We start from the raw sequence: 25126 nt of genomic DNA, 5'->3' as shown, positions 1-25126 counted from the left end.
AATGCGACGGATGCGGCAACGTCGCGTCCCATCATTGGCTGGCGGTCAGCTCTGGTGGCGACCGCGTGTAACTACCGTCGGCGCATTGGTCGACAGGTCGACACACAGACGCAATAAATAGCGGACGCAACACGTGAACGAGTTGTTTGCGAGTTCCGCGATAAATGTCATGCCGAGCATCACGCTGACGATCTCACGTCGCTTTTGCGCCAGCTGATGACGGACGATCCTGAGATTTGCGCGTAAACGGTTCGCCTGTGAATAATCGCAGCCGTACACGGTCCTCTACTCCGGTGACGACGACGTCGTGTTGTCTTTGTCAGAATGCGTGCGGACACGTGCATCCTGCTGTTATACCTGCCGTTTGCGATTTTCGTCGGCGCTGAAAAAAACGAGAGCGCTTTTGTGGCAACGCACGAATGGCAGACGGTGAAAAAGGGTGAGTGTCTCGTCAAGGTCGTGTCCGTGATCGTGGGACTACTTTACGCCGATCAAGATCCGTCGCTCGTTTGACACCACGTCAGTCAAATCCGCCGTACGTGCGACCCTTCCGCGGCGAAAATGCGACGATCCAATCCTTCCGATATTCCTAAAGAAGACAGAACGCAGTCTTGCGTAATGCGGGATTTTCGGAGATTACTTCGTGTTGTTTTAAATAAGGAATCGCGAGAGAGAGAGAGAGAGAGAGAGAGAGAGAGAGAGAGAGAGAGGGAGAGAGAGAGAGAGAATTCTGTAGTCGTCCTGTCCGAATCGAGTGCCTCCAGTGACGTACGTTCGGATTGGATTACGTGGTCCAAGAAGGCACATTTTTAAGAAATTAAAATCGTTCGGAATTGCGTATTACAATGATTCTCTTTTTAACAAATATTAAAATTTTATTGAAACTTTTGAAATGAATATGAAAATATTAGGATTTGCTCTATATAAATATTCAAGAAAGCTCCAAATAAGAATTTTTGAATAATCAATAATCATGAAAGTATATATAGCTTGTGTTTTTTTAATAAAATATGTATGAAGCTAAACTATATGAATAAAACTAATTTTGTCACATAAACGCATCTTAATACAAGAATTGTAGATTTAAAATTTTTGATTAAATTATAAATATTCTAAAATTCTGTACTGATAATAAGTATTAATAAAGATCTAATAGTAAAATTAATAAAGATCTAATCTCTAGTAAGATTAATAAAACCTAATTTTTATCAGGAACTCCTATTCCCAAGGGACTTCATGTGAGACATAATTTTGCAACTGGAGTAACAGAGGCTAAATTGATGGATGACACAGAAGAAGACGATGAAAATACAAATCGATCCAATTCCAAGTCGTTGACACTACATCCGGATAAGTCGGTTCTAGAAAACGAAGAGCCAGATCCTGTGAAAATGAAAAAAGTTTCAGAGTCTTTGAATTCTTTGAAATTTCCTATTGACGAATTAAAAGCGAGATTGAAAAAGCTTAAGCAAGATGAAGCAGCAATAGTATCAAAAATGAATGTAACTATTTCTTTTATTTTAAATAGTTAATTCTCCGCCTACAATTTGGGTGTTTTAGCATAAATAAAATTTACTTTTAAATTTTATCCTCAAAATTTTATGCTATTTTTGCTTAAATTTCAAGTTTTGTTAGATAAATGTTTTTAACATTTCACTATTTAGTAGTGTAAAAACTATTTAGTAATGTAACAGAGATGTTGAAAAATAACCCTGAATTTTTTTTAAAGCCTAGAATAAAAAAACTTGGACTAGATCCAAATTAATAGACGGAGAAAGTAAAAATATGATTACAGATGAAGAATTAAGAATTAGAAATTTGTAATTATTAATAAATGGATCAACATATGTTGTTGCATCTGACAATTGCAATTATGTTTAAGGTTTTGCTCATTCCATATTTTAATATGGAATGAGTAATATTGCATCATCTTGATTATATGTAGATCTAAATTATATTAATAATTATTTACCTAGATGTAAATTATTTTTTATTACAAATTTAGAATTAACAAGTAAAAATTTAATATCTATTATATATTTTTCTTTTCTTTTTCATTCTAGGATGGAAAAACTCGACCAAAAACTGAGAAACGTTTCAAACGTTTTTATGAAACTTTGAAAGAGGAACTTAATGCTCTTAAAGTTAATGTTACAAACGATTCAGAATTATTAAAACGGTTTTTCCAGAAATTTCAATCTTATAAAAGTAGTATCACTACAGGAACGTTAACTAATATAGAGATTGAAGAAGTATTGGACATTTTAAATAATTTAGAGTACCTTCTTCATCAAATAGACAATGCTAAAATATTCTCAGACATGGATGGGTAAATATAAATGAGTATAATTTTTCTTGGAGACAACAATTTACCAATACAATTTTAATCAACTTTTTTTTATTGTAGGCTGACTAAGATCATATCACCATGTCTTAATGGAACTAATAATGAAATAAAATCGGAAGCATTACGCCTTCTAGGAGCAGCCGCCCAATCAAATCCAAAAGTGCAAGCTAAGGCATTAGAAAATGATTTTATTCAAAAAGTGTTGCACGTCTTGTCTACAAATAATAAAATTGAAATAAAATCCAGATGTCTCTTTGCTCTAAGTGCCTTAATACGCCAGTTTCCTGCTGCTCAGAAAGCTTGGATTGATCATGGCGGTTTGCAGTTACTAGGCAAGATTCTATACGACGATCAATTACATATACAAATGAAAGCAATGAAACTAATTAACGATCTAACAATCGAAAGACGAAACCTAGAAGAAATCCATGATGCCGAACAGCGTCAACAGAGAATGAGGGAGTACGCTATTACAGATTTTGAGCTAAAATTACTAAGGCACGATTACTGTAAACTTCTAAGCAACTTAATGGTCAAATGCTTCAAAGAAAAGTTAACTGGCCAATTTAGCATAGAAAATAACGATTTTCTCGAAGTAGTCTCAGATAGCATGATCACGATATCTCCTATTTGTAAAACTGAATTTAAGAATACTGAATTTTTGCTTTTACCTGTTATAAATAATCTCTTACACTTTTATCAAAATCCTAATATTAAACTCACTGTGGATGAAACAGACGTTTTAAAGAGTTTAATATTACTGATTGAAAGATTAAAAGAAACTATTTTTGAAGCACCTCATGATGAACTATGAATATGAGTTAATATCTAAGGTAACTAAAAATATACGAAAGTATATCAAAGACTATAAATTAAATTCCAGTCTTATGTTAATAGATATGCAATCATGTGCAATAGCATAGGGCTTACTTAATATGCATTTGTCAGTGTAAAAAGTTTTGTCAAGAGAAGAAAATTAAAATTGTCGTAGTAATTATTCAAATAGTGAATTAAAATCTTGAAAAAGTGAATATTATCTGCGGATGAAAATGATTAGCTACAATTTCCAGATCTTAAGGAAAATCTAAGTATAAAAAAATATTTTGTTATTCTAAACGTGTTTATTCTATTCCTACTGTAAATAGATTGTCATACTTACAGGATTGATCAGTGAAATGCGGTTCTCGTCTCTTGCATCCAAAGTATGAAATACTAGTCATTAAATGTCAGTTAAACTTTAATTCATTATTTAAATGGCATAGTAGTTAGTTATACTTATAGCGATTTTCCCTCTCTATTGTTGTAAGAGTTTTTCCTCTCTATTGGCCTATCAAACAATTAAACGTCTATATGTCTTTTCCCTCAAGAGACGGGAACTTTTTGATATTTGATTTAATCAGCTCAATTAATATTTCATATATACCTCATAATTATGTGAGGAATAATTGAAAAATATCATTTGAAAAGTAAAATGACTGATATATATGTGTACATAAAATATGTATAAGACTTTAGTTATATATCTGGCTATCACATAGCAAGTATGAATAACTGTTATATTTTTTGTTTTAGAAATAATTACTTAATAAATTATTTTGTACCGATTATATGCCACATGTTATTATCTGAAAGTTCCTGTAGCATATATATTTAATATGAAAGAAGTATAAAAAATATGAACAATCGCAGAATAGTATATTTTATTTACAAATCATATTAGAGATTACATAGATATGAACAGTTTCATTTATATATAACTGTATGATACATAGAAAATATTTTTGTAAAAGATGTTAATTTTAACCAGTTCCCCAACTAGGGTTTCTATTTACAGGTGCAAGAAAGAGCACTCCTGTATCATGCATTCTGTGTGAATGAAATAATACCTTGTTTTTTACCTGTTAAGTACAAGGGTTGCGTTATTTTTTGTGACTCATAAAGTATGAACATTATGCATGATACAAGAGGCTACTAAGAGAAAATTACAATAGCTAAATTCCTTCTGAAAGTTCCGCTCGTCTTTACAAATTGAAAATTTAACAAAGTTTATATTCCTGTAGATATATTTATTTAAATTTTATATCTGAATTATATATGTCTAAATATCTAACGAAATACGAAGCTCGATCTGAAAAAGATACGCAATGTAGTATCTTTTATGGATATATCAAATACTTGACGCAATATATAACTATTTGATATACTTTAATGAAAATATATATTATCACCGTACAATTTTTCTTAATATCGATCAAGATGCAAATATATTAGAGGTTTATGCATACTTTGAATTTTTCTTGCAGCTTCCTTTCTGCCGTGAATATTTGTAACAAAATATAAGAATACATTGTGAATATTTAATACTAATTAGTAAAGGCATAGATGAAAGGAACATAATTAATTTCATTTTGTCTAGTTTACTTATTTAGATTTTAGTCAAAATCTCACGTCTCTCTACGCGCGATTTTATAAGTTTTATTAAATATGGTTAGAAAGTTCGCTACATCTAAACTCGAAATTTATCAAATTTGAGAGCAAGAGAAAAAGGAAAGAGTTTGTATATTATTTTATTATAATTAAATTACAATGAATAGAAAGGAACTTATTTAACTATCGTAATTTTTTCTTCATAGCCTCATGTATGTACATACATACATGTAATTGTTATCACATTACTAATGACAAAATAACTATAATATGAATTTCTGTTGTGCATTTGTATATAATTTATGACAGACACATAAATATATGAGTTTTATCGTAAAGCAATACTGATATTATCCAGCATTCTTTCTACTAGTAAGACAAAATCAATTAAAAATTTTATGTATACAGATATATATATATATATATATAAATCCAGTATTTTGACACATACTGAATAACTTAGATTTCACAAAATTTGTATGCAACTTTTTATGTTACTTAAATTTTTTAATTTTTTCAAATTATAAATTTGAAATACAATTTCAATTTTATTTAAATTAAAGAATTAAAAATTTGGATAATATGGAAATAGCTTCGGTTTATAATTAACTTTATACTTGCTATTAATTGTTTATGAAAAATAAGCTTTATATTTTGAAACAAATATTCACAGCACGAAGGAAATATAAAAAAATTCAAAATATGTGCATAAACCTATAATATATATATATTCATATCTCAGTCGTTATTATGAAAAATTATCACACAATACTTCAAATTAAATTATTTTTTTAACTGGTATTCAATTGTTTTATTATTAGAAAAAATTATTAGTATACAAACTGGAAAATAATATTAATATTATCTTAGCTATGAAAAACTTCTATATTTATGTGTCTATAATATAAATTATATGAGGTATATAACAGTATTTTTCACGTTATTTTGTCATAACGCGACAAGTAATTTAATTTTGACAAAATAATATACAAATTCTTTGTTTTTGGTTTGTTTTCGTTCTTTTTCTCTTTCTCTCTCGTTCTCTCTCTCTCTCTCTCTCTCTCTCTCTCTCTCACCCATTTACTCACTTATTCACCCCTTTCCTTCCCTTTCTTTCTCTATAGTATTCACTGAAATAATGCAAAAATCTCAGACTAATATTTCATCAGTATTGAAAAATATTCTTACTACAAAATTTGTTAGCTCTTGTTGCTTAATTTGAAATGGAAATCGGATTATCAAGGAAGGAGGAACAGCGACAATAGACTCTTATGTATGATTTAAATAAAAATTATTTTTATGTACTCAAAATTCAAAATAATCATGATGATCAAAATAAGACATAAGCACTCTTGTACATATGGCGTCACAAATGCCTTGACACGCGAAGTTGCGCGAGAGTATCGGAGAAGAAGGCATGAGAAAAAATGAGAAGACATAAAAAGGCATGTTAAAAGCGTTAAGATATTTGCACACACTGCACTGTGTGTACAGATGGGGACAGGAATGTCTTAACGTGCCTTTTCATGTTTTTTCATGTCTTCTCACTTCTTCTCATACGTTCTCTGATAAGCGTGCAACTTCATATGTTAAGGCATTCCCAGTACGTGCACATGCCTTCTTTCATTAAATAATATAGAGAGAAAAAGTGTTATATAACTTTATGGCAACTTCAGAATATTGTATTGATACATGTCGTTGTGATGATAGAAAAGTGATACAAAAGTAAAAAATTAGAATTTTTTAGATGAGAGAAAAGTGACCCTGAAAACCAATATATTTTTGTGAAAAATATGACACATTTGTAGTTCACTTGTTTATATGAAAAGTGTTATATAGCGGGATAAAATATATATATTACAGGGGATTGTACTAGGGTTATAGTACAATCAAACAAAGTTTCAGTACAGTACAAGCTTCAAATTTTGAAAACTCATGATATAATTTTAAAGATCATATTATAATTGAAAGTATAATATGGAAAGAAAGCGAAGTTATAGAAACTGCATATTCACTATTCTAATTAAAGTGTTATTCCAATTCAGAACTGTAAAAATATTCTACTGTGTGAAAAGTTGCTAATTTTGAGATGTGTCATTTTTCTATCAACTCAGCGATAGCATGACATAACTGAAATTTACATCAACATAATAGAATTTCTCTGCATAACTAATAGCGAATTCGATTGTGCGCACTAATGCATATAAAGTCGTCGTAATAAACAAATTAACATAAAGATGTATATTTAATATAAATGTAGAAACGAGTTAAATCGCGAAAGCTTCATTAGACTCAAATTAGATTAGTGTATAACGGCTTTAATATGCACTGCGGTAATTGAATTCGCTGTAATTCTTTAATGAAATATATTTGATCTAAATAAAGATCAGTGCAGCCATGATAATAACTCCCAAAAGTAAAGCGCCAAATTGTTTTAAAGACTCTTTTGTATTCGTTTCTTTTAACAAATCGGGCAGGATGGTTACTAAACCAATATGTATGAATCCTCCTGCGGTCAATGGTAATATCCAATTGGTTCTTTCCTCTGGAAAAAAAACAGATATAAATTTATAAATTCTACTCAAAATAAATTTCACGTAATAGATAATAGATACTATTAGTAAGATTATATCTATAGTATAAAAATATTATTTAAAAAATTACTTGATATAATGAAATAAATAAAATTAATAAAATATAATGTTAATATCAAAATTTTTATCGTTCAGTTAATAAAAGGTGCAACTATATTATTATTAGATTAATTTATCTTGCATTATTTTTATCAAGTTTTTATATACTATCTTACACACTTCACAAATTTTTAAAGATATTATTTACCTAAACTACCAGAAAAGGAGACGGCTGCCAAAGCACCAACGATCCCACCGCCAGCCGTAATTAACTGCGCCCGCGCAGCATCCCATTTGCTAAATCCACTTCGTAATAGAATAGCAAAATCGCCAACCTCATGAGGTATTTCATGTACCAAAATAGTGAACGTACTGAGGACACCTACACGGAAGGAAATTAGGAACGATCCACCCACAGATAAACCGTGAGTAAAATTGTCGAGGAAGTTCATCAAAAGATTTAGATATCCGGGAAAGGCTTTGGGATCGAAAAATTTACGAAAAAAGTCGAAGGTAAATTTCTTTGCCCATGCGATTAAACGATTAACAATATTGCTTGGTGAGCGTACGCATGGAGAGTCAACACGTGAAATCGTTGATGTAAAGCCATTAGTCTTCGCGAGTTTCTTCAAGCAATTCTTCGCCTCGTCAACCAGTGGACCGTCATTAGGACATTCGCTTGCTAATGCAGATTTCATAATGTCAGCATCTTTAAAACCATTCTTTCGTAGATCTTTGATACCGTTCAGCATTTGAGCAAACTCCATCTTACTGGATTGTTTCTCCAGGAATTGTACCTATCACAGAATACATTCGGTTATTAGACAATTATATAATATATATACAGTGTCCTAGTTTTTTTAGCCAAACTTTACCAGCTATACTTCAAGTAAAAACAAGAAAACATGTTATATAAACATAGTTTCATAAATGTTTTATTGAAAAGTTATAACAAAAATATAAAAATAGCAACGGACTGCTTCTTTGTTTGATGTACCATATAGAAGTAGATTGCTTATTTACATTATAACTACAACTTTCTTATTACTTTCTTTCTAGTTTTCTAAAAATTATAAATTTTGGACAAAACGCATTTTGAAAGTCTGCTCCTCACACATACTAATTTTAAATATTATAAATTATAATAGAGCCTTTTTAATTATATTACCTCGGTTGTACTTTTCAAGCATTTTTTTAATAAACTATTTTTCTCAGTGCTCGTCATCATGATACAATTATTATTATCCATTTCTTTTTCTTTATTTATATCCTTGATCAGAGTTTCATCAGTCTGCTGCTCTACAATGATCGGGGCTTCCTCGTTTATAGTGACGATGAGTTTTTCAACGATTACGAAGAACAGAAAGGCGGACAATACCCACAAGCCTGCAGGTGTAGATGCGTGATTATCTTTAGCTGCAAAAATACGTAAAATGGATAAGTTGGATACAAATAAAAAGAATTCGAAAATAAGTCAAATCTTACGATTTATAATCAGTTCATATGAAAATGCATTATTTATTTAATTTTCATTGCATTCGTAATATTAATAAATAAACTCTATTCATACATAATTATACTGTTTTCTTAATGAATCTTTAGTAATCATTTAAATTATGGAACTTATCACGGTATTCTTTTCTACTGGCAACAAAGGCATGAGAAATATAAAATGAAAGTTAGGAAATTTGCAATTCAAATTGAGCAATTTACACGGATATTACCAGTCCACTGATCACCTCGAATTCCTAACGCGGTTTGGTCGGAAGGACATTTAATTTACGTGGACGCAGTTGGCAATTCAGATCTGCAACTGACGCACAATAGAGTTCGAAGCCGCCGCTTAAATCATTCATAAAGCTCTCGGTGATGCCCTTCGAGATCGCAGCTGTACTGTGCTAACGTGTAGAATGTTGCAAAACGCATTCAGCTCAGAGTACATATGTAATACGCGTGCGATATTACATAGAACAATCCAGGAATATCAGATATTCATGTTCCATATTCGCGCTGAGCAGATTTCGCGATGACAAAAATATCAGGGTAAAGGTTCATTAATGTAAACGATTTAAACTATTCGCTTTTTTTGGTAATGTTTTCTCCTAATGTTAGTTTTTGCATGACGTATACATTCCGTTTCATTTGTTCGTTTATTATGCACGAATGAGTGTAAATTTTTTACGTAATAGATTTGTTTTTTTTTACTTCTACTTATTATTTTCCATGAAACAATTTTTCATGAAACTATTCATTCGCGCGTTGTGATCGTCTTTTTTTATATTTTTTTACGATAAGGTCAATCTTATCAATAATAGGTGTGATATGCTGTATTATAATATCTTTTATGATACGTTAATAAATATATAAGATAAGATAGAGATACATTTAATTATACAAGGTGTTTTTTTATATTTAATTATACAGGCTTTATTTTAAATAATGCATTAAGATTTCTCGAAAACTATCGTAGAAAAATGTTTCAAACACAAAAGTTGTATAATTCGGGAGGGGACATATATAAAGATACCATTGATTTGACCTTGGATGGCGTCGTTAAAGTAAGGTCAAGGTCACATCGATTTTTTTAAACGGAACACCCTATTTATGATACCAGAATTTAATAGCTGGTGTCAAAAGCTTTTTAAAACACTATAATAAAGTTATTTTTCATTAAGTACTTTTCGAGTTATAAGTTCATTTTTGCACTAAAAATTCATTTTTACGTAAAAATGAAAATAACAGGTATAACCTCCAATGACTTTCATCTTGACACATGTTATTCAGGACAATGATGACAACATGATCCTGAACAACATTCAAGAGGTTTTAGACGTCGATCGAACACCTTGCGTAATGCCAGCGGTACTGTAACTTTCAAGCCTTATAACTCGAAAAATACTTAATAAAAAATAACTTTATTATAGTGTTTTGAAAAGCTCTTGACACCAGCTATTAAATTCTGGCATCATAAATAGAGTGTTCCTTTTAAAAAATCGATGTAACCTTGATCTGAATTTAACGACACCATTCAAAATCGAGTCAATGGTACCTTTTCTTATGTTCCCTTCCGAACCATACAACTTTTGTTTGAAATATTTTTCCATATCTACCATAGTTTTCGAGAAATCTTAATGCATTATTTAAAATAGAACACCCTGTATTGTTGCGCACAAGAAAAAATACAAAAAATAAATTAAATTACCTCTCGTTTGAAATTCACTTTCGAATGCTTCCGGCAGAAGATGTAGGAAAACATCGCCTAACAATGCGCCCACAGCAAAACTCAAAAGAATCTTCAAAGTGCCACCATTTTCTGTAACGAAAAGACTAAAATTAATATTTCACAAATGCGGATTTATTTTATACATGAATTAGACAGATAGAATATTAAAACGAATTTTATCGATCTCGAACGATTGGAATAAATGTTAATTAACATTCTTTTTGTTCTTGATGTGGTAAAAAGCATGTTTAAAAAATGCAGAAAAACAAGTGTTCAAACAAATACGATAGTTTCATTAATTAAGTGCCTAACATAATTATAAATTCAATTATGAGCCCCATATATTTTTCAATACACATTCTTTGTAGTAGATAAAGATTATTAATTCGACTTTGGGATTAGATTAAAGAAAATCTTGAAACTTAGCTATAATAATAAGTATATTAAGGGAAAAAAATATTATGGCAAAAAAGGAATAAAATATGTGCGATATATGAAAATGTATCGACGATGGAAATCATAAATTTTGTGACTAATCGTATCGTTACAGACATGTATGGTAAACGAAGATAAAACCGAAACGAGTTCATGCGACAAAATGAAGTATGAATGTTGTGTTTCATTATGTGTACATCACGGAACTTATGCGTTCGATGCAACTAACTCGCTCTGATATCACCTATGCATATTTATATTTAGATCGTGGAAAATTTACAATGCTAAGAATTTTTCTTTTAAAAATTGCTTACATAGAAATCGGTAAAAATTTAATTCATCTTTCTGACTTCGCGATATTTATTATTGTTAATTACGCTGCATTACTTAATAAATATTGCGAAGTTAGAAAGATAAATAAATTTTTTACCGATTTTTATCATTGCCGTCGCGAGTATGAATCGACGTAAAGAAATTTAAAAAATTTCTTTACAATTTCAGTATTGGTTCGACCGTCCAATTATCTGCAAGATTTCTCAAAAATAATTTAACTTTTTCAAATTCTGTTTTGGGCAATAGATATCGTAGCTTTACCGAGATAAAATATGAATCGAATTAGTTGACTATAAGAGAGTCAAAAGTCAAGATCAATAAGATTTTCAATAATATAAGATAAACCAAAGTTTTTAAATGGTAATTTTAAGAAATTATGTAATGTATCATATTTTGACACATCGCGATGCCAAGAAAGCTAATTAACTGTAATTAATAAATTGCAAATAATAAAATTAATTAACTACTGTTAGTAAAGGCTAAAAGTTAAATAGTGTAAAAGATAGTCAATATTTGCAGTTTAGTATAAAGTATGGAATTATAAATAAAATTATAAATTATAAATATGAAATATATAACAGTAAATAGTGTAAAAAAATAATTAATATCTGTAGTTTAGCGGAAAGTATGATGAATTGTATAATAAATTATGTATGATACACATATAAAGCATTCGTGACTAATCCTAATGGAAAATTTATATCGTGTATATAAGTATAATATTGATGTTCAACGCAATTCATAATCACTAATACCATCATATCTCTACTCTGTTATAGCAACTAGGTATATGAAGAGAACATCCGATGATAACCACTGTGATATCAACGCGTGATTCATGGAGAAAAGAGAGGAAAGGAATATAAATAATGTGTAAATGAACCTTGATCTCATTTTGACACGACTATGATTACATCAGCGCTCATCTCTTGGCGAACTCATCGACTACGGTTCTTTGATTGTTAAGCTTGTTGCGAAAAAAAAGATAAGACGTTAAAAATAACGTCTTACATTTTTTCCTATTGTGAAAACTTCAATATACACACTTATGCGACCAGGAACTATCTTCCTTCAACATAAAACATTAATCGTTATTTGCTATTTATTTATCAAACGTTATTTATTTGCCAAACATTGAATGAATGTCACGATTTGTGATTGCTTAAAAATTTGGGTCATTATAACTTGCAACGAGACATACATCAATACGATGTCTCAAAGGTTTTTGGTAGATTTGTAGATATAGGTTTATTTATATCTAAAATAAATATTTTATGTTTTATCAATATTATTTCATAAATGCACCGCGTATTTATCACTTTCATGAGTCGCGCGCGATGCATATTGTTGTTATTTGTTATTCTTCATAAAAGATTATAGCTCAGTCTTAGGAAATGGTATTTATGATACGTCAGGATCAATTCGGTCGTGCAGAATCAGATAAAGAAAAAGAAATATAAGTAGTTTCTCAGCAGTCAGCCAGTTGTAAATTCGTGTTGTCGACAGATCGACTACTTACCCGATATCACGACCTACTTCTGACAGAGACGTATTACACTATGTTGGTATTAAATTGCATTCAATTTTATTATAAAAAAAAAATTCAATTGATCTAATTATCTAGTTTATTAGCAAGATGTAGAAAGATGAATATGCAATATGCAGATAAGATTAGATAATAAAGATATTTTAGATTCCACTTTTATAATATAATTTTTGGATTCCGTTATTATATTGTAATAGGTATGAAGGTATGAATGTCCTAAAATTCGCAAATCAAAATACCACAACAAGAAAGTTCTCGGTTAAAAGATTACGATTAAATGGTTGCTGAAAAATAGCACTTTCACAACTTTTTTTTTTAAAACTTTCTTATTGTGGTATTTTGATTCGCCAATTTCGAAATATTCTGTATAATATATTATCTTTTTGAAAAGTTTACTTTTTTAAAAATATGATAAATATATGTATATTAGATAAACAAATCGAGAGATTTTTAAATATTAAGTATCTTTATAGGTTTTGTCTTTTTGGTTAAATGTTTTTTTAAAAATATAAGTTTGACAAAAGATATACAACATATAACGATTTTTTATTAGGAAATTTTATACAATCTATATTATCCTCAAAGCGATTCACTTTTGGCGCAAGAGTCTTGAGGCAAAAAGCTCAAGTTTCATGACCTATGTAGGATCAAAGGCTGGTTTACCGGAATGAACTTTGAGAGTTGGTCTTCTTCTCATCTTTCGAGAGAAATATGGCTTGCAACGCGAGGCATAGGTATTTCATTTGAAATTTTACTTGCAAACGTGTATCGTATACATGTATCGTGCACTGACAACATAACAATGGCAGACGTTTTATCTTTTGCATTTGTTTTCTGTGAGTAATTGCTTACGACTTACGAATAAGCAACACGTTTCTGTGTTAAAACGTTATCGTACAAGACTAAAAAAAAGGATGCGTAACTGTTGTACCCTATTGCGCAACACACGGTAAATTTGCACAATGTTACGGGGAATCTGTCTGCAATGCGTGCACGGTATCACATAAAAATATCTTCATAAAAATCAGCATGACTCGCATTAATCATAATATGCGAGGCGAGACTTGGACTTTTTTACTATGTAAGAGATACATGTTTAACGTATAAGTAATAATTAATAGATATGGAGTATTACTTGGATTTAAGTGTCAAAATTTTAAGGGAGAGCAATAATTTTCAACATCAACAGAATTTATGTTTCATTCACAATTGTTGTCTCCAAAGATATCTGCATGTTTTTGTTTACTTCTGTCATTTGTTTACTTCTTTGTCATTGCATGATTCACGACGCGTACTTGAAAATTTATCGTGAAGGACATTTTACATGTTGCAATAATCGTGCGCATTGCGAGAGTTGGCACTTATTAGTCACATTTCTTAGAAGCGTGCATGTAATTAATTTATTTCTTTTAATGTATCGAGCCTCTCGACAATATGTCAAATTTATTCTTCTTCTATTTCTCAAAAGTTAATGTTAAATAATTCAAATTGATATAAATATAAAATAGTTTAATTTTGGAATTGCATATTTACATAATAAAAACGAAGAAAAAAGCGAGTCATGCTAATTTTTATGAAGATATTTTTATGTGATACCGTGCACGCATTCCAGAAAGATTTCCCGTAACATTGTGCAAATTTACCGTGTATTGCACAATAGGTTGCAGTTACGCATCCTTTTTTTTAGTCTTACGATGACGTTTTAACATAGAAACATGTAATCATAACATAGAAACATGTAATCATAATAGTTGAGAATGTGAGAAGAATAATCGACTATGATTGGTCAATTTCTTACAGCTAAAGATTTAAAGCTTAGTTAATAGTTTATTGTAGAAAACTTATTAAAATTTTAACGCAAATAAAAATTTTGTATGGTTATACATAACGAAGATATACAAAATTAAATATTTATTATACAAATAAAATCGAATTTCTTTGAGAATATTATTCTGTCATTGAGTATACATATATTGATTATTTTATTCTTTTTATGGCGGTTTCATAGTGCGTGTAGTTGATAAAAATTCCAAAGTGATACTCGGCGCATCTTGAGAATACAGATACATGATAATTGATTACCGTATATATGTGATTGATAGAGAATAAGTCGCTATATTTTTCTTCTAAAAGAATGACATCCCGTAATAATATTAACATATGTACTAAACAATACGCAAATTAATACAGAACTACGCTCGTTGCATTCATTTAATTTGTATCACAAAATGTAGAAAAACATTTAGTTACTCTGGTTATACTTTTATATTGAGATAAATATTATCTATTTTGTATTGAGATAATATTATATATTTGTATTGAGATAATGTATCGATTATAGTTATAAAAATTAAGGAAGAACAAGAAAATAAGTAATTAAAACGTTTGTCGCACTTAAAGAATTACGTGATAATTAGGTAATAAGTATATAATTAGCGATAAAATAGCTTCGTTATCTCTATATCGATGCTATAAATTTATTATTAAATACCGATAATAAACCATATCCGATTGTAAATTATAAGAAAATTGTGGGATTAAAGAATTAGTTGAGATATCAATTAATTGAAACTCTCGAAAAGGATAAATTTAATATATAATAAAGTTAAGGTTCCTGACTAGTCGCCGCGGCCAAATTGAAATCGTGACGTCATAAGCAAAAAAATGACACGTTGAAGTGGCTTGCATGCCATTTGTAAAAAAAAAGAGAATTTACAAGATAAAACAAAATAATGAGATCGTTTTAAAATACTTGCAAAAACGGATAGAAGCTATTCTTACTTCTTACCTCTCTTGACAGTAAATAGTCCTTAAAGACACGTAAAAATGTAGGTTAAAGTTTATTACATGTTTTTTACGGCTACTTACTGACTGTCAGAAAAGAGGATAGTTTTTGCTCATTTGTATAATTGTTTAAATGCGTTCTCATTATTTTATTTTATCGAAATTTTTTTATACAAATAGCATGCAAAAAACTTATCAACGTATTATTTTTTTGCTTATGACGTCACGATTTCAATATGATCATGACTAGTCAGGATCTTTAAAAGGACAAAGGCCGTAGCACGGACTTTGGCATAACGCATAAAGGCCCGTAAGCTTGATTTAAGAAATAAGAGTAAGAAATTGACCAATCACAGTCGATTGTGACTGGTCGATTTCTTACTCTTATTTCTTAAACCAAGCTTACTTCGCATATTGTAGACGACGTATTAGACATAAGAAAACCAATCCAACAAAGTCCTTTATTTCATATTCTGATTGATTGATTCTTTTATGCGTTATGCAGTATTATGCGTTATGCAGGATTATCTGTGCTGCGGTTTTAAATTTTAGCGTCTATATCAAGAACGTTGAAATCAATTGTTTTAGCGATGTAGAAATACGTAATGTATGACTGCGATGGCAATAAAACTATTAAACCGGCGCAAATGTGACGAAGTATTTATCGATCAAAGTACCAAAAGTAGTTCAATGTACAGTATTGACGATAACTTGATGAGCAAAGTTCACGGTAAAATCTATTAATGTGCAAGTTGGTGTGTTTGACATATAAAAGACAAAATCCGTTCTGCAATCTGCATTGTGTTTATTTAAAATAATTATTGCAGGAAAACGTAAAGTAAACAAATCATTTAAAAGTTTAATTAATTTTTTCTTTGAAATTACTATCCCCTTTTTCAGGATATCGATATAATCGGAATGCTAAAATTTATCTTTACAATATCGACACAAAAGATAACTCGCGATATCGAGAGACAAATCTTAATCCATATAAATCTTCCTGTCATTTTTTTTCATTGGATTGGTATCGCTCGGAAAATCAGTTAGATAAAAAGCAAAAAATATTCAAGTATAAGATGAGTAAAGTATTATTTTTAATTAAAACCGACTTAAAAAAAACGCGCCTTAACTTCTTAATGTGACACGTACTTTTCCACGAATTTCTAACGACGAAAATTGAAATTAACTATTCTTGGAATGAATAATTGTAGTATACATATATATATATATATATAAGAATAATATAAGATTTGCGATAACTTTCGCTTATTGCATTTAGGTCCAGTTCCACAACTCACGGTTAATTCTTAAACGAGGTTCAACTTGTTTCTCATCTCTTTTCAATTCTAGAATTGGAAAGAGACAATAAATAAGTTGAACCTCGGTTAAGAGTTAACCGTGAGTTGTTTGTTGAAATACAAGTTTTCAAATGCAAAATTGGATGAAAACTTTGCGAAATATCTGTTGAAACGATGTGAAAAATACGATGATGGTCCAGATTGGGGCGCGAATGAATCTCGTCACCGGCACGCAATTTAATCGTAGAAAAAGGTCGATGTCGTAATAAGAGTTTTTATTTTTATGTTCGCGTGTATTGGGGAAATGAGAGCAAATTCTTGCAACTTTCTACATTTGTATACGAAACTTCGTGCTGTTAAAGTTTGACGATGTAACGCTGTTAATTTCACGCATATAACTTGGAATTGCCACATCGTTGATTTGGAAAATACGAGATAATAGAGAAAGTTATGATATGCTGCTCCAATGCGAACATAACTGCGGTATTATTCACAAAATGAGAGAATAACCCGATATATCTGAAACTGAGAGAGAAATGTGAGAATTTCCATGAAATTGGCACTCCATATTTTTAAAGATTTTAAATAGAGTTCTGGCTTTAATTATAATAAAGTTTTAATTTTTCCTCAAAGAGTTTTTAGAGTTTCTGATATGTTTCAAAAAGAGCCTGAATCGAAAACTGGTTACAGAAAAACTGGTAGAGATAAAAATTGTTTATTTTCTTCTCATAAAGTTATGAGAATTTTTTCAGAATTTGTTAATACCATATTTTCTCATGTTGGTAAAAATAAGAAAGTGCAATACTAAAAAGTTGATAAAAAATTCTGAAAAAATTCTTAGAGTTTTATGAGAAGAAAATAAATGATTTTTGTCTGTTGCAGTTTTTCTGTAAAGTTGATAGTATTTGAGTAAAAAATTATTGAAAACTAATATTCAGTGATTTTTAATAATTAATATCTTGTTAATTATATTGCGAAAATTGCAAAATAGTAGAGGACTTTTCGACTCAGTTTTTTATTAGGAATAGCACTGTATGATTAGTGTACGTTATTTCAGATACATCCTGTATATATATAATTATAAAAAATCTACTTTGATGATATAATTATTAACTCCTTTTTTAAATCTCTAATTTTATAAATTTTATTTCAATGAACACGAAGCTACAAATATTTTCTAAATTTTTATGATACTTATAAGGTCTGTTCTTTATTTCTACACCGTGTGTACCAGTTGATAGTGCAGGAATAAACAACAGATCTTTAGATGCTCCACAGCTAATGGCTGCGTTCAGCAGAAAAAGCAGCTTTGCAACTATTGTAAAATTCATGAACATGATTGGTTTATACATTTAGATCCAATGAGGAACTAAGGGCAAGACCAATCATATTAAAGAATTTTATAACAATTGCAAAGCTGTTTTTTCTGCTGAACGCAACCAATAATAACCTATTTTGATTATATTACTTATTAACTCCTGTTTGAAACTTTTAATTCTATAAATTTAATTTTATAATGCTATGAAATTAAAAGTGTTCTTGTTTTCAACTCCTAGATCAAAATTTTCAAAGGATTCATAAATACATTTTTATTTCGGATTTCTGGAATTTTGTTAAAAGTTTTAGTGCTATAAGAGTTCTAACAAGCTATATCTTTAACATTTGAAACGCTAAAAACAAAAATAAAAGTTTTTGCAATTTTCAATTGCGATCCCTTAATTTTATTCGTGTTAAAAACATGTTTATCTAGCCAATTAAAATCACTTGCTCTCGATAAATTCTGTTATGTTGTACGATCGACTTAGGCGTCTTAGCGAATAATGGATACCACTTATCGTCTCGATTGTGAGAAAACAATGTGTCATTTATCTCCGGAGAGGGAAAACTAACGGATGCAAAATGGACATTTCACGCTGTCGACGTATCGACGTGATTCGCGTGCGAAAGTTAATTAAAGTTAGCGATGGTCGAGAATACTATAGATTCCAATTGTCACTGTTATAGATTTGCATCCACAAATTCGTGAAACACTACCGACACGAATGGAATTTTGAATACCGGACACATTTTCGTGAAATATTATTCAGATATTGGTTTTGTCGAGAGAGGTGCGATTCGACACGATGTAGAAGCTCGAAATTTTTGACATCGGTGTGTAGCTAACATACGTTTTTGTATAAATGAACTGTAGCTTTGTGAGAAGATATTTTTCGCTTTTCCAAAGCTATCACGAAAGATGTATGTAACGCAGATACGTGTGCGAGACAGCTTCCTCTTTTTTCAGTCCAGTTGCGACCGTACAAAAGCTTTGTGCGATGGCTGTTTTTCAGATTACGGTCACCTTCAACTAAAAGAAACTCTGAACGAATAACTGTACCAAAACAGTCCAAGTTTTCAAACAAGTAGGCATTTCAAATTTAAAATGTTATAATTTGGAATATATGTTATGTATATGTTTGCGTTGAGATTCATTATAATAAACCAATTAAACGGACGAAAAAATAGGTATATTCTTCTCTTGAAAAGAGTTTTTACAGAAAAATATTGAAATGCGTTAACTTTAGTTCTGTTGCTTTATGTTAATATAGCGTTCATTTTGTGTAAACGAACTGATAAAGCTTTTGAGATATTTTTCGCTTTTTCAAAAGTATTGCGGGAGGTTCTAAAAAGCGATATTAAAAACTGTGTGCTGTATTAAAATAATGTATACAAAATTATTTTTAACTATTAATATGCTGCGATATTAATGATATATGGCATTCAAATCGCACAATAGGTAATTCATCGAACAGAATTAACTTATCGATTTTATACCACATGCTAAGACTAATTTTATCGAGTCGGAGGAGAATCGACGTCTTTCGTAATGTCGTTGAACCGGCTGTTACTTATCAGAATGATAAATACAAATGAACTAAGAGCGTTATATTCATCAAATTTCCCATTATTTCGCAATTCTCAGTGAAAACGTTATATACTTTGTTTTGTTGGCAGCTATCTGCAGTCATCGTCGACAACAGACATCCCGTTGCCTTGTGCGTAGTTAAATTTCAAGACGTGGCGATACCGATCGTTTTTAAACCAGTGCGAATGCAGCTATCATTATTGAATGATATCTAATTGCGTACAATAAAATTTTGTTGGAAATAGGTACACGTCTATACGCATATGTGAAGCCATTTTTATGCTTTACTTGCAACATTTCTTACGTAAATAAATTAAATAGCTTCAAATTAAGTAAATATACAATTTTGTAATCAGTCAGAAACTATTTCCCGTTTGTGCGATAAATTAATGTCGCGATTAACTTACTTATCTTCCCATTTCCCGACATTTTCTGTTATTCTATCTTGCCAGCATTGAAACAAGTACGAGGTATGATTATATAATCATGTCACTTAAATGTACAATACGTAGCCTCCGGATCTGTATTTAATTAACATGTTAAGCAGTGTGTTTGTGAAAAAAAACTACATTTGAATGCGTTTACTTATACATTGACATAATGAATATTAAAAAGTGAAATTCTCTCTCTCCGCCTGTATTTTATAAATAGCGTATTTAAAGCCATTCCATTTTTAATTGTGTTTATAAAGCTCGTTCTTCGCGACAACTTCAACAAATAATCGCTCCTGCCATTCGTTCTTGCCATTAAGGAAAATGCGACTTGTTTTTATTACGATAATAGAATAGTTATATTGGCAGATAACTATAGTTTTTCTGCATTGCGAAGATAAGAAAAAAATGTTGAGTTCAATATAACGGATTTTACTATATAAGAACACAACATGCAGAAATCAATTATAATATAAACGAAAATAATTTAATTTATTCCCTCTCTCGTTTCTATCATGTCTGATCCATTAAGTTTCATTAATTGTGTAAATTAACCTGTCGTAATTACCAATTGCATAACAGTAACGACCGCAATTTTTTGAACGAAGATTTTTAAATACTAAACCATGTGCTTTGTTTGAAGTTACTATAGCTTCTGTATCAGAAGTCATTAGATGTTAACAATAACATTTCAGTTACAATTAGTTAGTTCGAAATGAGAAAATACTAGAAAGCACGGAAAATTATTAGAATTGTCATTTCAAACTTTGAAAAGAAGACAATAATCGAACTAAGAATAGAAACTAGTCAAAGTTAAATCAACATTCAATTTATACACACAGTTTGAAAGCGTTATGGAACAATACGAGGAAATTTGGAAATCTATGTTCTGTAAGACCTTCGAAGCCAAGATAATTGAATTTCACAATTTCAACCACAAGTTTATCACGTGGCACAACTTGAACTGTATACGCCGATCAATCAAAGGCTAATAGTTTTTGTCAAGATAATCGTGCGTTATTAACGAGAATCGTCACACAATTACTAATTTATGATGTTCGGAAAAACAAGAATGACATCATAAAACATGTGCCATCCTCCTGTTCCGCGATTGTGTAAATATGCGATAATCACTGTAACGATCTTTTGTGCCGCGCATTGTGTGTAAAATTCTTCAGTTTTATTATGTCTAATGTTAATCAGTCATTGTGTATAGCATTATTCAGTTTAAAAAAAAAATTATGAGACGAATAAATTAATATATCGAGAATTTTCGAATTTATACGAATTTTGTACGTATAAAGCAATTTGTTGGTACAACCATAAACGTAATAGATACAAACTGCGCAGTTTCCATCTTAGCATCTGTGTTCCGTTAGAAAGAATTGAATTATATCAGCATCTCTCTCCAACTCAAAGAAAGCGATATAATTCAAGCTATCTTATTTCTTTCTAAACCGGTAGTGACGTTCCTCCCATGGGAATGTGTAGTCTATTCTTATATCTATGAGTAGGAAGAGTTTTATCAGAAAAACAGTGGTATTAAATATTAAACTTGTGTACTTTGATAAGAAATCCGACTACCTCGTATTCGTTTATATAAGCTACACTTATATTTTACACATAATCATCAAGTTCGTAACCATATAGTCTCCAATTCTTCAACTTTTCCATGAAAACAGCTCACCGACTAAAGTCCTTATTTTTCCCGTTCAATATATTCGATAAATTTCTTACGACATACATTAATAAAATATTAATCTGCGACACTAAATTTATGAATACTGAAGTATATAGTCTTTCTAAAATTTAGTTTTGCCATGGATAATAAAGTCGGATTAGATTAATAACTATTATGCAATTATTATTTAAAATTGAAATGCAAAGCAAGAGAAATCGCAATTAAGGCAAATTTGCTAAAATTTTTATTAAAAAATAAAAATTTTATTCAGCCACAGCCAGAAAATTAAACTTAATATTCATTTCTTCATTTCGTTGTATACGTTGTATACGTATAAATAATTAATTATTAAAATGGAAAAGATATGAAATCCTAATAAGACAACAACCTTATTCAATCAAAACGGATCTTGGTGCTTAATAATATTTTGCATGAATTTTATATACATTTTTCAGTTTCACATACAATTTGCGCATCGATTATTTATTGCGCACCGATTCGGTTTTGAAACATAGTCTTAAACTAAAGCTGGAGTCGTAATATCACGATAATTTAAATTTTAATAATGATGCTGATACGCATTAAATTATTGCGTTCAAGATTTCGAAATAAAGAAGACATCGTGTAATGGAAGTAAATTTTTTTAGAATTTAATAATTGTGCACATCTCCTCCCGCGCTGACTCTTATTAGCCTTAAATATCTTTGTTATTAATATTTTAAGATTGAGAGTCCGTTTAAACATTTAGATATATTTTTTAAACTATTGCAAAGAATTTCTTGCGAAAAATATCACCCTAGCCGAATCTTGACTCCTTACCATCCGGGAGTAGGTGTTTTCACCAATAATCTAAAAATTTAAATAAACAATATTTTTTCAATAAAAAATTCTATTCGGTCATAACCAGAAACTAAATTTGATATTCACTTTTTTATTTCGTTGTGCACATCCAAGGATAAAAGAGTAATTATTAATTTTAGGAAAAGTAAAAGATTTTACTCGGCCACAGAGTCAAGAGATTACAGAGCCAGGAGAAACTAAACTTGTGTGTGTGATATTCCTTCTTCTTCGTTAATCATATCTAGATCTAGCCGAATTGTGTAATTAAAAAAATTATTCGGCAAATTACGAATCAACGAGATAGAGCGAAGATTAGATAAAACTTCCTCTCATACGTTGTGCCACTTATAAGACAATGGACGAGGAAAGTTAAGTTGCACGAGGAGACAACTAACCGCCAGTTTTCAAATCCACACCGTCCTGGATGGGGATGAGCCATAGGGGGAAGATACCCGTGAGGCCGACCATGGTGCTTCCCAGAAGGGAGAATATCCACGGATTGTACGAGAGATACTCCACGATCTCATACCAAGGCAGCCATTCGTCGGTGCCTCCGAGGATGTCGCAGGACGGCGGGTATTCCGCGTCCGTGCAGTTGTGAGTGCACGCGTACGACGCCACGGCGGCCATATTTGTTGTCGTATGCTCCGTCAAGATCCTTGACGTTCCTCGGAATAGCTCGTGCCAGGAAACGGGTCGTCGATAATAATAAACGTGTCAACGCCTAACCCGGACGGGAATAACCTCTCGTGATGAAATCGCGCACGTGGACGACCTCAAATCGATGACGAATCGAAGACCGAATCTCCAGGTGCCTACCGGGAGATAACCTCGTTTGCCGAAACAACACTTCTCGCCTCGAGGAAGATGACGTTATCGTCGCAACGTTGATTGATGAAATTGAGATTACAGGTCCGCAATGACAAATGGAAGAGCATTCGGCAGAGTCGTGTTATTTTGTTTTTCTTTTCAAACCCTCGTCGTCTCCAGAATAGTTTTCCACCTTGGCTCCACACCGTTCGTCTATCGGATGGATGGAATTTCGTCGTAGATGGTTCGACGTTAAGACAACGACCGCCGAGCGACCGACTAGCCTACACTGAGGACTGAGCACGGACGCTTCGAATCAGGACGTCGTCGCTGTCTGCCGCCTCGATGGTTCTTTCCGGTCCGTCGTTATTTCATGCCGCCGAGTCGAGCCGCGGACAAAGGCACCACCGACGCCGTGGTGATTAAATGCGAGATCACGATCTCGGAGACGCGCGTCGCGTCCCCCCGTTACCCGCACTCGACCGCTCTCGCTTTTCTTATCACGCCGCTTCCGTGCTCGATTAGGTCCGCTTTTGTTTCGCGTTTACGATATCACCACGTACTACAACACTACGTCGTGACGACTGACGCGCGTTGCGCCGTAGACCGCCCCTTTTATAGCCTACCGAAGAGAGAGGGAACGTTCGACCAATGTGTAGGTTAGTTTATACAATGTGAGAAGGAGTAACGGAGAGGGTGATACGATCGAACGAGAGAGGGAGAAAGAGAGAACGATGCGATCGTGAAGCGAAGAAAGGGAAAAGAGAATTTGCGGGAGGAGAGGGAGAAAGAGAAAGAGGCGAGGATGCGCAATGAAAGATGCGGATCGTATGGAATGTTCGTTCGAGTTTGATAGAGGCGCTGCTTTTCAAACGGAGACGCATTCGCTCTTCAAGTTTCTTTGATTCTCGAACAAATTTAAATGCAGCTCGATCTTTTGTGTCCTCCTTCAATTCCTTACTCAGAAGTAGGGAGATCGAGTATGTATACACAGAAAAATGTCATTTTATTATTAATTGTAATTATTCTAATTGGAAAAAATTGAAGTGATTACTCAATTTACTTTTTATCAAGTAATGGTCATTTTTAACAAACAATATTTTCTTGATAATAATCTTTAAATACGCGTATTATTACAAATTTGAGGAAAAACTCATTAAAGTGTCCTTAAAATTTATTTTCTTTTGAAAAATAGAGGAAAAAGTCGCCGATATTAATATAGGTTTCTTAAAAAGACATATTTCTCTTATTTCTTGGAAATTATTGCACTTCATTAATACTGATAAAAACATGTTTAGATAACACAGTCCAACAAGAAAATCTGCGGCGAGCAGAGTCAGTATTTTCTTAGTAAATTTGAATTTGCCGAATGCTAATCCGCTAACAAAAAATACCCATCACATCAGATTTTTGAGATAAATCGGGTAATATGA

At 31.4% G+C, this 25126-nt stretch overlaps 2 protein-coding genes across 2 annotated transcripts; one reads left to right on the top strand and one right to left on the bottom strand.

Moving 5' to 3' along the window:
- Nucleotides 1-70: 70 nt before the first annotated feature.
- Nucleotides 71-3314, top strand: Sil1 (Sil1 nucleotide exchange factor). Its single transcript, XM_018452744.1, has 4 exons — nucleotides 71-439; nucleotides 1213-1502; nucleotides 2064-2329; nucleotides 2408-3314. Exons 1-4 carry the CDS (start codon nucleotides 325-327, stop codon nucleotides 3159-3161), a joined length of 1425 nt encoding a protein of 474 aa, XP_018308246.1. The 5' UTR covers nucleotides 71-324; the 3' UTR covers nucleotides 3162-3314.
- Nucleotides 3315-5794: 2480 nt separating this feature from the next.
- Zip99C (Zinc transporter Zip99C) lies at nucleotides 5795-24313 on the bottom strand. Its single transcript, XM_018452745.1, has 5 exons — nucleotides 23279-24313; nucleotides 10610-10720; nucleotides 8576-8823; nucleotides 7616-8204; nucleotides 5795-7319 (listed from the first exon to the last, which is right to left on the bottom strand). Exons 1-5 carry the CDS (start codon nucleotides 23511-23513, stop codon nucleotides 7150-7152), a joined length of 1353 nt encoding a protein of 450 aa, XP_018308247.1. The 5' UTR covers nucleotides 23514-24313; the 3' UTR covers nucleotides 5795-7149.
- Nucleotides 24314-25126: the final 813 nt, after the last annotated feature.

The sequence above is a fragment of the Mycetomoellerius zeteki genome, unplaced genomic scaffold (assembly GCF_001594055.1).
Source record: "Mycetomoellerius zeteki isolate Tzet28-1 unplaced genomic scaffold, Tzet1.0 scaffold35, whole genome shotgun sequence".
Taxonomy (NCBI): Eukaryota; Metazoa; Arthropoda; class Insecta; order Hymenoptera; family Formicidae; genus Mycetomoellerius; species Mycetomoellerius zeteki.
This window is presented reverse-complemented; position numbering and strand designations above follow the sequence as displayed.

Bases quoted from the DNA above. Each gene is read 5' to 3' on its own strand.
- Sil1 (XM_018452744.1), top strand. From the start codon at position 325: ATGCGTGCGGACACGTGCATCCTGCTGTTATACCTGCCGTTTGCGATT. The intron at 1,503-2,063 runs GTAACTATTTCT...TTTTCATTCTAG, and splicing joins CAATAGTATCAAAAATGAAT to GATGGAAAAACTCGACCAAA. The intron at 2,330-2,407 runs GTAAATATAAAT...TTTTTATTGTAG, and splicing joins ATATTCTCAGACATGGATGG to GCTGACTAAGATCATATCAC.
- Zip99C (XM_018452745.1), bottom strand. From the start codon at position 23,513: ATGGCCGCCGTGGCGTCGTACGCGTGCACTCACAACTGCACGGACGCG. The intron at 8,824-10,609 runs GTAATTTAATTT...GTATTTTTGCAG, and splicing joins AAGTGAATTTCAAACGAGAG to CTAAAGATAATCACGCATCT. The intron at 8,205-8,575 runs GTAATATAATTA...ATTCTGTGATAG, and splicing joins GCTTGAAAAGTACAACCGAG to GTACAATTCCTGGAGAAACA.